This window comes from Coccinella septempunctata, chromosome 3 (genome assembly GCF_907165205.1).
Source record: "Coccinella septempunctata chromosome 3, icCocSept1.1, whole genome shotgun sequence".
Taxonomy (NCBI): domain Eukaryota; kingdom Metazoa; phylum Arthropoda; class Insecta; order Coleoptera; family Coccinellidae; genus Coccinella; species Coccinella septempunctata.
Window position 1 is genome coordinate 24,565,891 of NC_058191.1, and position 15,901 is coordinate 24,581,791.

The 15,901-nt window shown below is 33.8% G+C and overlaps 3 protein-coding genes across 4 annotated transcripts in view; 2 read left to right on the forward strand and 1 right to left on the reverse strand.

Annotated features, from left to right (window-relative positions):
• Positions 1-163: 163 nt before the first annotated feature.
• On the forward strand, positions 164-8,843 carry LOC123310456 (rab GDP dissociation inhibitor alpha). The gene is made up of 4 exons (XM_044893929.1): positions 164-645; positions 1,682-2,036; positions 6,037-6,305; positions 7,803-8,843. The coding sequence occupies exons 1-4, from the start codon at positions 295-297 to the stop codon at positions 8,157-8,159; spliced, it is 1,332 nt and encodes a 443-aa protein (XP_044749864.1). The 5' UTR covers positions 164-294; the 3' UTR covers positions 8,160-8,843.
• Positions 8,844-9,595: 752 nt separating this feature from the next.
• LOC123309193 (charged multivesicular body protein 2a) lies at positions 9,596-11,028 on the reverse strand. Its single transcript, XM_044892168.1, has 3 exons — positions 10,537-11,028; positions 10,173-10,483; positions 9,596-10,010 (listed from the first exon to the last, which is right to left on the reverse strand). Exons 1-3 carry the CDS (start codon positions 10,702-10,704, stop codon positions 9,797-9,799), a joined length of 693 nt encoding a protein of 230 aa, XP_044748103.1. The 5' UTR covers positions 10,705-11,028; the 3' UTR covers positions 9,596-9,796.
• A 1,381-nt stretch (positions 11,029-12,409) lies between these two features.
• The window catches only part of LOC123309234 (rho GTPase-activating protein 26), a 69,757-nt gene continuing 66,265 nt past the window's right edge, over positions 12,410-15,901 (forward strand). For both annotated transcript variants that reach the window (XM_044892223.1, XM_044892224.1), the window contains exon 1: positions 12,410-12,815. In XM_044892223.1, the coding sequence (XP_044748158.1) occupies positions 12,656-12,815 (160 nt within the window). In that variant the 5' untranslated portion in view covers positions 12,410-12,655. The remainder of the gene's footprint in view (positions 12,816-15,901) is intronic.

Here is a 15,901-nt window from a genome sequence, read left to right on the forward strand (position 1 = left end):
TACTCTTAATCAAAGGAATATTATATATTCTAGAAGAAACTGCACTAAACGATCCAACAAGATATATTTCTTTGTCAGTTGGAAATCACATATTTGTTTCAATCAAAAAATATTTCATTCAGTTGGCGACATTTGTATGCTTGACCCGTCCCTCTCCGTCATTATCATTGACTTGTCATTTTCCTTATTAGAAATTAGTTGTCAGATCGTTAGAAAGCCAACTACGCATAGTTTGCAAGGGGCCTAATTTACTGTTATCAATTTGTGGCATTGTTAACCCGTTAGATCAGAAATATGGATGAAGAATACGACGCCATTGTTCTTGGTACCGGTTTAAAAGAATGCATTATCAGTGGTATGCTCTCAGTATCTGGGAAAAAAGTATTACATGTCGATCGCAACAAATACTACGGAGGCGAATCCGCCTCCATTTGCCCTCTTGAGGAACTGTTTTCCAAATTTGGGGCTCCTGCTCCAGATGAATCTTATGGACGTGGTCGAGATTGGAACGTCGACCTCATTCCCAAATTTTTAATGGCAAATGGATCATTGGTCAAATTGCTAATCCATACAGGAGTTACCAGGTATCTGGAATTCAAGTCTGTTGAAGGTAGCTATGTCTACAAGGGAGGCAAAATTGCTAAGGTAATTAATTATATGCCATGATTTTGAAGGGAAGATGTGGATTTTTCATAGCAGTTCAGATATATGTTGATGCTTCTAGGTTTCTGTGAAACCAATCGCAAGCTAATTCGGGTAAAAGTCTATTGGTAATCTCTATAGGCTTCATTACTGGAGTCATATGTTAACTTAGACACAGCAAATGGATGAAATATCCCTTTGTGTCTAACTCATTTTATGATCTTCCAATTCTGTAATACTATTTGGTAATATTTTGTAATTCTTGAAATCCCGAATATTTGATCTTTCAATCTACACTGCAATATCGCAGTCAGTTTTACTCCTGCTAAGCTTTGTGGGATATGAAGTTCTAATAATTCAAACCACACTTTCGGCCGAATATTGGCCTATTACTCATCTTATAGCATAAGTTGTTCACTTTAACAAACGACACATCATGATTTGTTAATAACAACAGAACTACCCCTACAAAGAAGGAAAAATCAATTGAAATCCATATTGATATATGGCTGGTGGTGGTCTATGATTAGACCACCACTAGCCACACTCTAAATAGCTTAAGCCTTAACAGAAATCTTGACAGGAATATTATGGTTTCTTATTCAGCTAAAACACTAAGATGCTCCACCTAAATAGCTGAATGTAAACCAAATCAGCTGAATACGGAAGTTTCAATGCTTCAAATATTGATAAAGATTGCAAAATACTCCATTGGTGGAAAAATTTGGTTAATTATACAAGTGGTGCTGAATAGAGTTGGCGTTCAGGGGTTAATTAAATAGGGTTTTCTGTATGTGGGGTCATTGACATCATGAAGAAATTATTTAGTACATGAAGAGTCTTTTCCAAAAATCTTGAGGAAAATTTCAAAATTGTAAAAATAGAATTCAGATTAAACTTTGCATAAGTATCATAGAGATAATTCTGAAATATGTAGTATCACTACTTACACTGCTCTCAAACATCCTATTCATTACATAATTACTTCATCTTACCACAGTTTATAAGAGATTTTTGAGCATGAATCTCCCTTTCAAAGGTTCCTGTTGATCAAAAAGAAGCCCTTGCTTCAGACCTGATGGGGATGTTTGAAAAAAGACGGTTCCGCAACTTCCTGATTTACGTTCAGGACTTCCAAAATGATGATCCAAAGACTTGGAAAGATTTTGATCCTAATACTCAAAATATGCTTGCTCTATATGATAAATTCGGACTGGACAAGAACACCCAAGACTTCACAGGTCATGCATTAGCTTTATATAGGAACGATGACTATCTCAATGAGCCAGCTTTACAAACCATCAATCGTATCAAACTCTATTCAGATTCATTGGCCAGATATGGAAAATCTCCTTATTTGTATCCAATGTATGGCTTGGGTGAATTGCCACAAGGTAAGTACCATATAAGTAATTTGTTTTTAGGGTGAAGTCTTCATGTATTATTTTAATGGTACATATTATATTGGTCAATATTTGATCGATGTTGAATACTTAATTGTAATAGAACTAAATGAAATGTTTCATTTGATATCTCTACAGGGTGTTTTCGAAGGTGAGTATTTTTTTGTTTAATGGACGGTAGAAACGTCAAAATGAACCAAAAACCACCAATACAAAAAATCAAGGTGATGTAGTAGTTGAAAAAAATAATTGATTAAAAAGATTTTATGAGCATTATCGTAAAAAAGCGAGAAAAACGTACACTATCTCATTATGACTGAATGAACCATATGGAGTTGTTCAGAACGACCTATTCGATTTTTAACAGGATTACTAAAAAACTGAATTTTTTTATGTTTCTCATTATATTGTAACTTGGGTGACTTTTTTTGGAATGGTTATACTTCTTGACAGAAAAAAAATTGAGATACCAGTGTAAAAAATTTGGGAATGAGTTCAAAAAATAATGAATAAAACTGATCCAAATAATTCAAAGCTATTACCATCAGTTCATTGTCTGCACAGCTTTACTCTTCGGAAAATAGGACAAAAATACAATAATTTCGCTTCGACTATAGACAATTCCATAATCCCTTTCACGAATACTTAATTGCTGATGATGGGGCCCATCCACTAACCTATAGAGCAGGGGTACCCAAATATGAGTCCAGTCGATCGCGACTGTGATTGTAAGTAATACGCCGAATAAGCAGATGCTTCTATTACCACCCTATCATGTACTTTTTCATTTAAAATTTTGACAATTTTATAACAGGTAGATCTCGGAGGGTTTCTTAAGTAAATCTTGAGTCTCATCAAGTTGGCCATCCCTGCCATAGTACTGAACCACAACCGTCTTTAGAAGGCTGTGACTGAACGCATAAACCGTGGCTAGCGTTTGCAGCAAGAGTAATCAGTACTTTACTGAGAATATCACCGGTTTGAACTTCGGATGTCGCCGTGCCGTCTGTTTTTCATAACCTTCTAAATTGGATGATCTTTTATGAAATTATCCATTTCAATGAGTTCAACAACTAACTTTCAAAAAATTGTTCAAGGTTTCACTATTTGTTTGATGTCCGCACAATCTTGTGTTGTAAAAATGGGGTGAAAATGCGTTAGCAATAAAAATAAAATCACTACGAGGATAATAGTTCCGCCATCTTGATATTTAATGCAGGCGATTTTTGGTGAATTTATTTTGATGAGTTCTGCTCTCTGTCAAAAAATTACATTCGAAAACAATCAGTACCTGCGAGCTTCGTAGCCGTCATTTCATCTCGAATAATTTATGAAAACTGTTTTTGTCGTGATTCGTATAAACAATTTTTTCAATTCATTTCATTGAGTATAGGAGAAAAATTACTGTTATTATCTGCATAACATGTTAAACAATTATTGACGTGAAATTATAGATGATGAAAAATTAATTCACACAATTGAAAACCAAGTTGATTAGGTTGAAGTAGAATATGATTAACTGAATTCAAAATTCTATCAATTTTTACTCAAACTATAAAAAATTTTTGGCGAAAGGACAGACACGGAATAACATTAACAGCCATTTTCAATAAACCTATCTATCCATCGTTTCACTTACTAACGATAGAGAATCCACAGATAGATTATAGAAACGAAATCAGATGGTTTTTCTATCTTCAGTAATTAAAACAATGGATAGATAGGTTTATTGAAAATGGCCGTAAGACGCTAGTAGTCCTGGAGATCCGCCTTTTCGGGCCGATTCTTCTCAAAGGACGATAGGGAAATGAATTTCATAAATACCGAGGCCAAAAATACTACTCTGCTCTATGGGTCGAATCGGTAGTACCCACTACAGTCTGTGGCTAACCTTAGTTTTGTCAAACTGACGACTGACGTGAATTTGTTTTCATTTGCGTTCGGTAAACGTCAAAAATCCCAACTTCTTATTAAGCTTTCTTCTCTTATTTCCGCTTAAGCTTTTTTTTTCTTATTTCCGATATGGGTCCAGGGTTGAGAACGTTACTTAAGCACGGTCGGATTATTCAACTTTCGTTTGGTTTCTTGCGTGGCCGGCGGTTTGGTCAGATAATCAAATTTTCCGAACCTTCTGAATCAGCTCCACCCCCTGCCTCTCTCACTCTGTGCTTCAAAAATGAGTATACAGGGTATAAATGAATAGATGCCGAAAACGAGGGAGACTCATAAAATGAGTCGTTCACACATATTTTTTGAACAGCCCTTACTTAGATACAGCCCACAAGGGTGGCACCTGAAAATCTATTATTTCTTAGAAACCAGGAAACTGACAGAAGTAAAATGGGCAAATATTCTTTGGGAGCTAAAAGTCAGCATGATATAAGCCTACGGCGGCCTACTAGGTAAATTTCACTTCGAAGATAATTTCAACACATAGGGCCCACGCTATACGTACCTGTTGAAAAATTTTGTTTTAAAAACCGTTCTTTTTCTGAATCAAGCTTTCAAAAATTAATTTTTCAATTGTACAATATATGAATGCGGAACAAATTTCAGAGGTTGCCATTTCTGCACCTTGCAATTATAGGAGAACACCATAATTTTTTCGATTGTCTTCTGGCTCCCATAGAATGGCTTTTCAATTTACCTTCTGTCAATTTTCTGGTTTCTAAGAGAAAAATTACTTTTCATCTTTAGGGAGTTGTATCTATAGACTAAGGAGGGGCTGTTAAAAAAATTGAATGAAGGACCCACCCAAACAAAATAATTTTCCGCTCTTCTTATTCTTCATTCATTCATCATTCAGACGAAGTCTCGAAAAGTCTTCGGGAGTGGTCCCTTTGAATGTGAAGTACTGGCAGTTGAAATCTACTGGTGGAGTACTGCTCCTATAAGTATATCTAAAATCAATATTTGCCCTAATACAGTTTTCTCCAGAATCATTTTCCCCCCAAGGTTTGAGTCCATCACTGAAATAAGTTGGGAAGAAGCATCTTCTGTTTAAGAACGCATGCACCGTCACGCCATTTAGTAATTATGTAGTAATAATTTTGGTTAATTATCCCCAATAATGAACTTCTGAAGTCGAACACGAAAAAAATTATAATTCCTCTGAAGCTTTCACAGTTTATGCCGCGAGACATTTAGTATTCATTTTCAATTAGTGATTATTTTGGCTAATTAAGTATATCCAGTAATGAAATTTTGGAGTAGAACGAGAAAAAAATTATAATCCCTCCGAATTTTCAGAGTTTATATGTTACGAGACATTTAATATTCATTTTAAATTAGTGCTATTTCAAAATATACAGCTTAGCATTAAAAAAAAATCTTTTCTGATTCAGAAGCTCCGAAGATTTCTGAGTTATAGGTACTCAAATTTTTTTCTCAAAATTTTTGAGAATACATACTGAATCAGAACTTAGTATATGGTTTGTTCGAAATTATCGATACAATAGATTTTATCAGTAGATAATATTTTTTTTAAAGTTCAGTATCTCAGATAATATTCGACACATTCTGCTGAACTTTCCTAGCTACATATGGACCATCGATAAAATGAGTTAACCAGAATTTGAGTTCATAGATGAAAAGAATTGTAAATTTTCAAAAAATAATTATAAAATTATTAATAATTAAATCTAACACTATCTTATTCCTTATCTTCAATAATATGGATAAATTGTCTCGGGAGTGGAATAAGTTTAAATGAGAGACGTTAAGTCATTCCTTTGAACGACGTTTCGCAACTTTATTGTTGCTTCTTCAAAGCTCTACAAAGAAACACATAGATAAATACCTACAATAACAATGGAGAATGTAACATTATAATACCTCGGAAGTGGAAAAACTCCCAAGACAATTTATTCATATTATTATTAATAATATTCATTAAAGTTTTGTTATCGTAGTATTGAATCATGAATTTTTGTGTATATACCAATTCAAAGCTTTTCCTTCAAAAAAACATTTTTTTATTTCTGTCTCTTAGGTTTTGCCAGGTTGTCTGCTATTTATGGAGGCACCTACATGCTAGACAAGGCAATAGATGAGATAGTCATTGGTGAAGGAGGTAGAGTAGTAGGAGTGAAGTCTGGCAACGAAATAGCAAAATGCAAGCAAGTCTACTGTGATCCCACTTACGTTCCAGACAGGGTTAGGAAGAAGGGTCAAGTAGTAAGATGTATTTGCCTCCTGGATCATCCTATACCAAACACTAAAGATGCTCTATCTACCCAAATCATCATTCCCCAAAAACAGGTAAAGTGATCTTAGCAACAGATTTGAATGAAATTATGATACTGGGAGCTTTTGTTTTCAAAAAAGCTTAAATGATTAGGAAAAGTCATTGACATATCTCGTTGACAAAGTAGAAAAAAATTAGAACTTCACCAATCATTTTGTTTTACTTTCTGTTATAATTTTATTGTCATTCGAACTAAGCCACCAAGACCCTAGGAAAATCCGTGATCTAAGGTATACAAAGTGGGTAAAAAGTAACTCACAATAGTTATGTGTGCAGCATTATTTTTCGTAAAGAGCGTATACGAAAAATAGTGCTTCCCAAAGTGTTTCACACAATATTTTTCCTAATTTTGAATAGGATATTGCTATGAATTCCAATTAAAAGTACCAAAAACTTCTTTAAAAGCTTCTCTTGCAGATTCCTTTAAAGTCGTCTAGTGACGGAAATTATTCAATTTTTCACTCCGTTACTATGGGAGCAAGTATAGTTTCATCATCAATTGCGAAATATCTTACTGTGTAACTGGTTGCGAAAAGTAAAACGTTTCAAAACGTCAATGAGTTTAAAAAGTGTCACTTTATATGTCAAAATCAGAAAAAATTCACATCTTCGCTATTTACTATTTTGTAAAGAAATTTTTGAATAGGTCTTTGTATTGTAAATTACTCTACTTTTTACGAGTAGAGGAGTTTATCATGCCTCTTTATGGGGGGTAGAGGATAGTTGAGTTTTTTTTATGGCGATACCGAATTTTTGTGCCATTTTTGTTGCTGAGAATAATTTTTTCATTGATGGGGTTTTTATCATCCTCTTTCTCATTGTAGGGATGTAACATGTAATTGATATGTTCTTTCATGTTGCATCAAAAACTACCTAAAGCTGCTGTAAGTGATCTTGAGATGCATGAAAAAAATATAAATTTGAATTAAATGAGTTTAACCATTTCATTCTTATAATAAAAAAGGGGTTGATAAGAATACCTATCAATGACCAAACCAGCCTTAGGTCCTAGCAACAAAAGGTCTGGCACCTGAAGTTAGGGTTGCCATTTAAAAAACCTGTACCCTGTATAGAGGTTACATGACAAACTTTTCAATTTTACTTGGAAAGTTTTGATTTAGAATAAAAATTGAACTGTTTGAAAATTTTCTACAAAATACTCACCCTATATACCCATCATCCTAGATGAAAGGGTATATGTATACCCTTACATTTTCGTACATTTTCTTATGAAAGTGTTCGTAAAGACTAGTGAGCACCGCTAAAGTCTGTGCGAAAATATCGACCTTGGCCTTTGGCGTAGTTTCTAGGAAACTTTCCGTTTTGCCAGGGGAACTAAACATTCATAATTAGCAGACCAGACATCAGATCAGATGAATAGATAAATAAATTGGACCTTTCAGTCACCCAACGCTTTGGTCTTGTGGAATTCGTGCGTTTTTGTCCTCTTTCTTGTAAATGTTATCTGTGCATATTAATACTAATATTCACAACATTGCCTCAACTTTCAGGTGGGTCGGAACTCTGACATATATGTATCACTAGTGTCATACACACATCAGGTAGCTGCCAAAGGTTGGTTCATCGCAATGGTATCAACAACTGTAGAAACTGAAAACCCTGAGCAGGAAATAAAACCAGGCTTAGATTTGCTAGGAGCCGTACATCAGAAGTTCGTTTCTATTTCAGATTATTATGAACCAACAGACGATGGTCTACAATCTCAAATATTCATATCGCAATCATATGATGCTACTAGTCACTTTGAAAGCACTTGTATGGATGTGCTTGACATTTTTAAGAGAGGTACCGGCGAAGAATTTGATTTCTCAAAGATCAAACGAGATCTTGAAGACGAAGAACAATAAGTTGGAATTGTTCTTTGAAATTCCAGCTATATATTATATATTGAAAATTCTTATGTAGCATTATTATATGTGCAAAATTTTCTACTTTAATTTGCGCCTAGTGATTTTGGTGCATACTGCCACCTACAGAATGTAATGTTATACTCAAAGTATTTGAATGAACCAAAAAACTCGAAAATTGCGGTCGCACATAATTGTTTTAAAATTTTTGGTTAGCACTTTTCGATAATTGATTCCATTGTTTTATATTACAGTCATTGATGCTCCATCAATTATCAATTGGTAGATTCATCAATTGATTTAGGCATAATTTAAAACATGCATTCCCAATATTTATAAAGATTGTGCATTGAACATTTCATGAGAGAGCATACCATCCTTTTTCAACTGCAATTAGCATGAAATTTTATTGTACAGGGCTTTAATTTAACTTTTCCAAAGTGTATTTCTAGCTTTATGTTTAGGTGCATGTTTCTTATTGTGAATGTACTTTAGCAAGTAAGTTTCTTATTTGTTCAATTGCTTGAAGCGCAATAACTTGGTATGTACTTTGGTACCCTAAATACAAAAAATCTCATTCAGAATTATATTTGATGCTAAAGTAGATTTCATTATTAGTGAAATTATTGGTGATAAGGCACATTGAAAATGTAAGATGGTTCCAATAAATCATTTAAAAAGTAATGTTTTGTTTTGCTAGACCTACTAACAGCTGGTACTACTCTTAGTACGTGCACCCCAATATATCAATGTGGAACCACAGATATGAAGGGGAAATAATACACAGGGTCAAAATAAATCCTTTCAGAGAAAATCACCTGTGCTAAACTTCAAATTGACTAAGTTGGAAAAATAACTGATGAAATAGTCCCTACATGATTATATCAGAATTGAACATCAATCGATATAAAAATCAATAAATGTACAATTTAAATCACTTTGAGCATCAGCAGGAAGAATAATCCATCAAGATGTTTAGCATCAACATTATCAGAATGACACGAGAAACACTTCTCGTGATTAATGAACCAACAATATGGTTCGGTTCAAGTCCTACCTTTTTTGAATGGAAACGAAATCTGAGGATATCCATATTCTTATAATTATGTTGTAACCAAAGTTTTTTTTTATGGAATCGTTCATTCCTATTGGCTCTGCCCGTCTACCATCTATAAGAGTGGCAATCCTGTTTGGCTTTACACCATTTAGATAGCGTAGTAATAACTTGAAATTTGTGATATACATTTTTCTTAACAAGGAAATTATCAGTTCAGGGAAAATTCGTCCAGCAAAGTAAGCAGGTATGGAAAGTCAAGGAATAAAATCAGAATTCATTATCGTAAAAACTGGAACCTCCGAAAAATTTTGTTTTTGAAAAGTCAGTGGATGGCGAATCACACTACTGGGCAGGATTATCAACACAACAATAACCAATCAACAAATATATACATATATATTAAATTTATCATTTTCAAGCTCAAAATATAAAGGGGCTTTAACATTATGAAGTCACTATTCAATGTGGACCTTATTATATCTGTCATAAGTTTCATATCCTTATGCATAAAATATTTAATAGCAAATGTTTAGTAGAAAACTATTACATACAACAAGCATTTATTATCACGATCTGTATTCTATTCTCTTCTCAAATTATCTAATCGAGCTTGTAAATCTGCATCAATATCTGAAACACTACCCCCACCTCCACCACCACCGGATACTGCCGCAGCTGGAGTATGATGTTTTTGGCTGGTTGCTGGTACAGCACCTCCGGCATCTGGCAGATTTGAAAGCTGATCTGTCAGTTGTAAACCTAGTTCATCTAATACTTGACTCACAACAGCATCACTAAAATTGCAGAATTTCACAGTGAATACATATAAGATAATGTTAAGAAAATAAAGACAACTGAATAGTGAATTGAGCAAAGTAACACTGATCATTCACACCTACCAGAAGTACGGCAACACAAAACGTCAGACAAATCTATTTAAAAAACATATCACATACCTTTCCTCTTCATCTCCATCAGCCTCCATAGCATCATCAATAGCATCATTCATAACTTCTTCTTTCATATCCATAATTTCTGACTGTTTTTCAAATTCTTGTAGGATTCTTTGAATTTGTGGTAAATTTAATTGTCTATTCATACTAGCCATAGCTCGAGTCACTCCTTTCATGGCTTCAGCCATAGTATTTTGTGATCTAAGTGTCTGAATTTTCAAAGAGACAGCTTGAATATTGGCTTTCATCAGCATGAACTTCTTCACATACCTCCGGGTCCTAACAAGATCTTTTGCCATTATTTTGACAGCATCCTAGAAGAACATTAATTAAGAGATATAAAATTATAAAACCGAGTTGACCATACCATTTGACCTTCTTTAGCTAATTTTTTAATATCCATGATAATTTTTTTCTCCTGTTGTTCCATCTTTTGCTTTTCTCTATCTAAATCTCGCATTGCCTTATTCAGGGCACGTTGATTTTTACGCAGCATTTCCTCCGGGGTCAATTTTTTTCCAAAAAGCCAATCCATTTTAGCTGTATTTAGTGGTATATGCAAAAGAGCAAATTCAACTTATTAAATGTAATTATGCAGGCAAATTATTAATTATTATTAAGGCCAGCCTCTCAATGACAACAATTGGATGACAAATAAATCCAGAACAGCTGATGGAAATGTCTTGTGGTGGACAACGGACGAAATTAATAGTGTCCAAATCCTTAAATAACTGTTTATCACAATCAAAAAAACATTATTTAGAAAACCAAATGATATTAGCAGCCACCGACATTAATAGATTTAAGTAAAAAAGCGAATCTTTGTTTTATTTTAAGTTTACTTTTTTAAGTCAAATCATAGTGCATAGAATTTTAAATAACTCCCATATTGATATTTCTGTGATCTAACAGCATTATTGCCAGATCAATTCTATTTTCAGATAATAAGAATTAATTCAAAAGTACACCACCCGCTGATAAGAATATCAACAAGTGTTACGATCTAAATTGAGCTAGACAATTCGCCATCGGTAGAGCCACTAAATGGTGAACGTTCCACCGAAGAAAAGCAGATGCTGACCATGGTTTCGGTCTCATTTGACCTCGTCAGAGCTACACAGCTTCTTCTCTGATGGCAAAACGTTTGGAATTGATGATTGCTTCTGAATTAATTCTTATTATTGTATTTATTGCCATTGCCGGTTATTTTCAGATTTTAGCTGCCTACTAGTAGGCTATGAGTACATGACTAGCAAAGCGCAGAAAGGACGGACCATGGAGGTCAGATGAGTCTCTGTAAGGAAAATGAGGAGGGCATTGAACTCAATAAAGTTTCTTTAATGAGTTCAATGATGGTAGGTACTCTCCAATCTCCGACATGAAATGCTTACAAAATTGAGTGAGATAGAGCTATACATAGTAAGAGCTTCCTCACACAGCTTGTTTTGTTCTATTTCAACCATTATTGAAAAAATCTTTATACAGAAAAAAATAGCGAACTCCGGAAATGGGTGGAGGTCCTTTACCTCCTTGAGAAATGGGAAATATAAGATTGTAAAATGATGCTTCTTATACGATAAATTGAAAGTAAGCGGTCACAGTTGCGCATCGTACTCATCTAACATATATTCTGTCGCAATGCCCGAGGTAAAGATCGGTTCTTGAACTCGAAAAAAGTCCTTCCTAAATAGCTCCCTAGGTTTTCAGTTTCCACCAATTGTTTTATACGAAGTTGATGGTGAAATTTAGGCAGGTAAAATTTATCTCTTATAATTTTTGTTGTAATATTTAAGTTTGTTGTTTCGGCAATTTCGCTCATGATTTTACAAATGTCGTTCACGAAATTGCCAAGCAACAAACAATCGGAAAATTTTGACGGCCAAATTAAATTTCTAGTGGTATTACATAATGTATGAAAAAATCCATCTAGCATCAAGATTATATCTTGATAATATAGAATCTTCTAGATCTGGCATCACCGCAGGGAAGTTTCAACTCCTACCCGAACATCGGACAATTAAGATTGTCTGAGTTGGACAATATTTTCATTTCAGCAAATAGGCAAAATCATGAATTATCCGAAAATATAAACACGTATATTCAGTTATATGTTCAGATGATGATTTTCAAATCCTTGAGGTATTTCTGTGTAATGATAAGTATGATGGGTTGTCATTACAGAACACATGTTGTCAGTTGTCACTTGTTCACAGCTGTCTCTTGTCAGATGTCATACATTTATGACATGCGTATTGATAAATCTTCATTGAAAAATCCTACAGGTTGTTGTAGTTGTTTTGCTTTTCTTCATTTAATGTTCCTTCAGTTATGTGTCTAGTAACGAGAGGTGTGTCTCTAATTTTGCAATTGTGACGCGTAATGTTTGCAAACAATATCGTGTAATGTCAATTGCAGTGTAGTGGTAATTGTGTTTTTGTGATCATCAAATTGATAGAAAGTGAACGCTGGATCCATTGTTGAGTACAATGGGGGTCACACTACCCCCTTTAGAATTCACCGAGTGCATCAGTGATAGCCCATATTTTCGTGAAAATTTAAGAAAACATGAGTGCGAGCTAGAGGTTACTAACCAACAAATCAAGAGGATTATCAAAGAAGTCAAGGATTTATTGCAAGCAGCTAAACGTAAGTGTTATTTTTTACCCGAAAATCAATTTGTTCCAGTAAAAATGGTTATTTCTGCTTGAAAATATTGTTTTCAAACTAAAAGAAAAATGATAGCATGAAGGTATTATTTTCTCGAAGAGTACTTATTTTTTCCGTTTGTCTTGAAATATACTTTTTTTTAATTTCAATTATTATCAGCAGTTTCGTTGTTTAGATTCAATTATTTTAATTCAGAACATTAATCTACATCATTATAAAATAAAACAGTAGTACCTAGTAGGTACTACCTACTTCAATAACAAAGTTCCAAAAATTGGATGGTGTGAAGCCATACGAATGTCAATAATAAAATTTGAGTTTGATCCATTGCAAAATCATAGTTTTCAATGTGCATTGAATCATTTTGAATTATATACTTCTATTTTTTTGTGATGTGTTTTCTTTGTTAGGATATATGTATCAAGTGCACCTTTGATAGCTGAAGGAATATCTATGTTCATGTTGATTGGATAGAAGCCATCAAGTATGTCAAGCAGATCATAAACGAAGAAAAATGTCTGGGAAAATTGCTGTACTTTTTATGTTTATGTATAGTCCATTCACTTTTATAAGAGCAGTCGGCTGACCTTGGAAATTTGACATATTATACAACGTATAGGGTATAGGGAACTCCTAACGATTTGTCAAAATCAGCTAAGCGTTCGTTGCGTGGGGCACACAAGCTTTTCCCTCCATTGATTTGCATGCTGTTTTGGTCGATTATTGTGTTTTGTGCCTGTTTTTGGAAAAAATTCTTCCTGACGTTAGATAAGAGTATTTAGACTATTCATTCATTCGTTGCTATATCCCGTTGCCGGGAATGAATCTACAAAAAGACGAAAAAAGGGTAAAAAAACAAAAAAAAAGGACTGATCCATCTTTTTGTTGGAGCTGCGTTAGAGGGTGCATTTACATGTATGTACTCACTTCTTTGCATGGAAAGTACAAAAGAGATCGGTATTTGTAACGTTGAAAAAAATTCGTCGAAGACGTTATTTATTTTATTTTTGCTATAAAAAAAACTAAATTACTGACACATAATATACAGACACATAAAATTTTGCGTTACTTTACCCTTCAGTATTAATAGTGATTTTAAAATTTTGAAAAGTGTTGTCAGTTCCCTGCGAGGTTCCCTGTTATATGTATAACAAATTATCTTTCGCTTAATTAAATAGTGTGTCAACACCGAAGTGTTCATTTTAAAAATATCGTGATTACTATTAGGATGAACAGATTTCATTTCAAAATAGCAGTTCCGTAAAAAATAGGAGTCGTTTTGACATTAACGACTTTTCCGAGGACTTTTCATGTGTGAAACCCTCATTTCGTTTTAGTTAGAAAAACTTGAGAAAATTACACCTAGCAGAGTCCATGGCCAACTGACTGCTTTATAAATTGAACACATAGAATTAGACCTAATATCAGATTTCAATATTTGCTCAACTTTTTTTTATGCCTCAAAATATCTGATTTTTTAATTTTCCTTGCGCATCATGAATTTTATATTTCACAGCCATTATTGAACTTCGAGGAACTCAATATAATATAAAGTTTTATTCAAATTGCAGCTTTTAATTTGAAGAAAAAATTTGTTTATGGGGATCATACATTTTATCCTCGATTTTATAACATGTGTACACTACTTTCCTCGATGCTTTCCTTCTTGTTCTGAATTATCATGATTAGGTAACTGATCTCCAGTTATCTACAAGCAGCCGAAACTCCGTATAATGCATTATTTATGTTGTTAAATTCTTCACGATCAATGACTGGAAAATGCTGTTAAAAGTCCCACTGGCTCTGGTATTGATCGAAATTAGTCGAATATTTCATTTGAATAACAATAGCAAAACCTTATCGTGCATATTTTTCCGTTTACAATAAATACATGGATTCCCACACAGCTCTCGTCCTCTTATAATCAGATATTAATGTTTATTAACATTAATTCAACGGTATTTCCGAGGGTATTTCTCAGAAACCTAAGTGAAAGTTTACCATTGCATTCAAAATAATTGCAGTGTAATAATGAGAATAAACAGTGAGATAAAACCGAGGATAAAACTGATGAAGTATATTTATAATAAACCTCGATATAAACAATTTCTTATATTTCTAGATTATGTATATGCCTGCGTTCAATATCTGATAAATGGAGTTACACGGTAATCCAGTGACGTAGTAAAGTAGATTCCAATTTGAATGAAGAAAAAAATACAAGGTGTTTATGAATCATGAAGTTATGAAGTATTTTGTAGTACTCGACTACTCCAGAACTGGTCCAAGCGGTTCCAAGCTCAGTTCTATTTTTCCGTCTTCTCGTCGTTCGGTCAACGGTAGTCGCGTGCAAGAAAGACCGTGGGAATAGACATTTTACGCTTAAGTTCGGAAAAAACTAAATATTTTATTCCTTTCACAATTATAGTTTCGAGGATAGTTTCATAATTTTAAAAATTGGTATTTCAATACCTTTTTTATTTCAGCGGAATAATTTTCAAGAACGAACAAGTAGGTACTCCAGAACTCTTCAATATTTGTCGGAAAATTCCACGGAAACTTTTTTTTTTTTTGAGGAAAATATGACACCAATATATTTACTCGTCCTCATAATCCACGATTTGCCGGCCCTATTGACAATTTCAATCAGGAACTCCAGAACGGAAGGGATTCTTTGCGGCTAAAGATTGCCTCTCCCAGGATCTCCTCGGATCCATATAAATGAATATTTGAAGTTTAAGGCATGTCAATCCTCCTCGTATGATTTCCTCGAAACTTTTCTTAACTTATTCAAAACTGGGCAGTCATGATGCTCTAATTATGTTTTTTTTGTTTAAATCACATGATCTCACATATGGCACAGTTTATCGATGAGAAAACGAAAACAAATCACCCTGTATACAGGGTAGTAGAGCCCATGCATTTAATTCTATGAACTACGATATACGAACTGGTTTATTCCATTATTCCACGAAATTTTATTCGAGTTTGCCCAATTCCTCATAAAAAATTTTCTTGTCTGCGTGAAATGTTAGTACTTATCGTTAAAATAAACAATCAATTTT

Coding starts and splice junctions, on each gene's coding strand:
- LOC123309193 (XM_044892168.1), bottom strand. CDS start 10,704: ATGGATTGGCTTTTTGGAAAAAAATTGACCCCGGAGGAAATGCTGCGT. Junction 10,484..10,536: donor TAGCTAAAGAAGGTCAAATG/GTATGGTCAACT, acceptor ATGTTCTTCTAG/GATGCTGTCAAAATAATGGC. Junction 10,011..10,172: donor GATGGAGATGAAGAGGAAAG/GTATGTGATATG, acceptor CTGCAATTTTAG/TGATGCTGTTGTGAGTCAAG.
- LOC123310456 (XM_044893929.1), top strand. CDS start 295: ATGGATGAAGAATACGACGCCATTGTTCTTGGTACCGGTTTAAAAGAA. Junction 2,037..6,036: donor CTTGGGTGAATTGCCACAAG/GTAAGTACCATA, acceptor TCTGTCTCTTAG/GTTTTGCCAGGTTGTCTGCT. Junction 6,306..7,802: donor TCATCATTCCCCAAAAACAG/GTAAAGTGATCT, acceptor CTCAACTTTCAG/GTGGGTCGGAACTCTGACAT.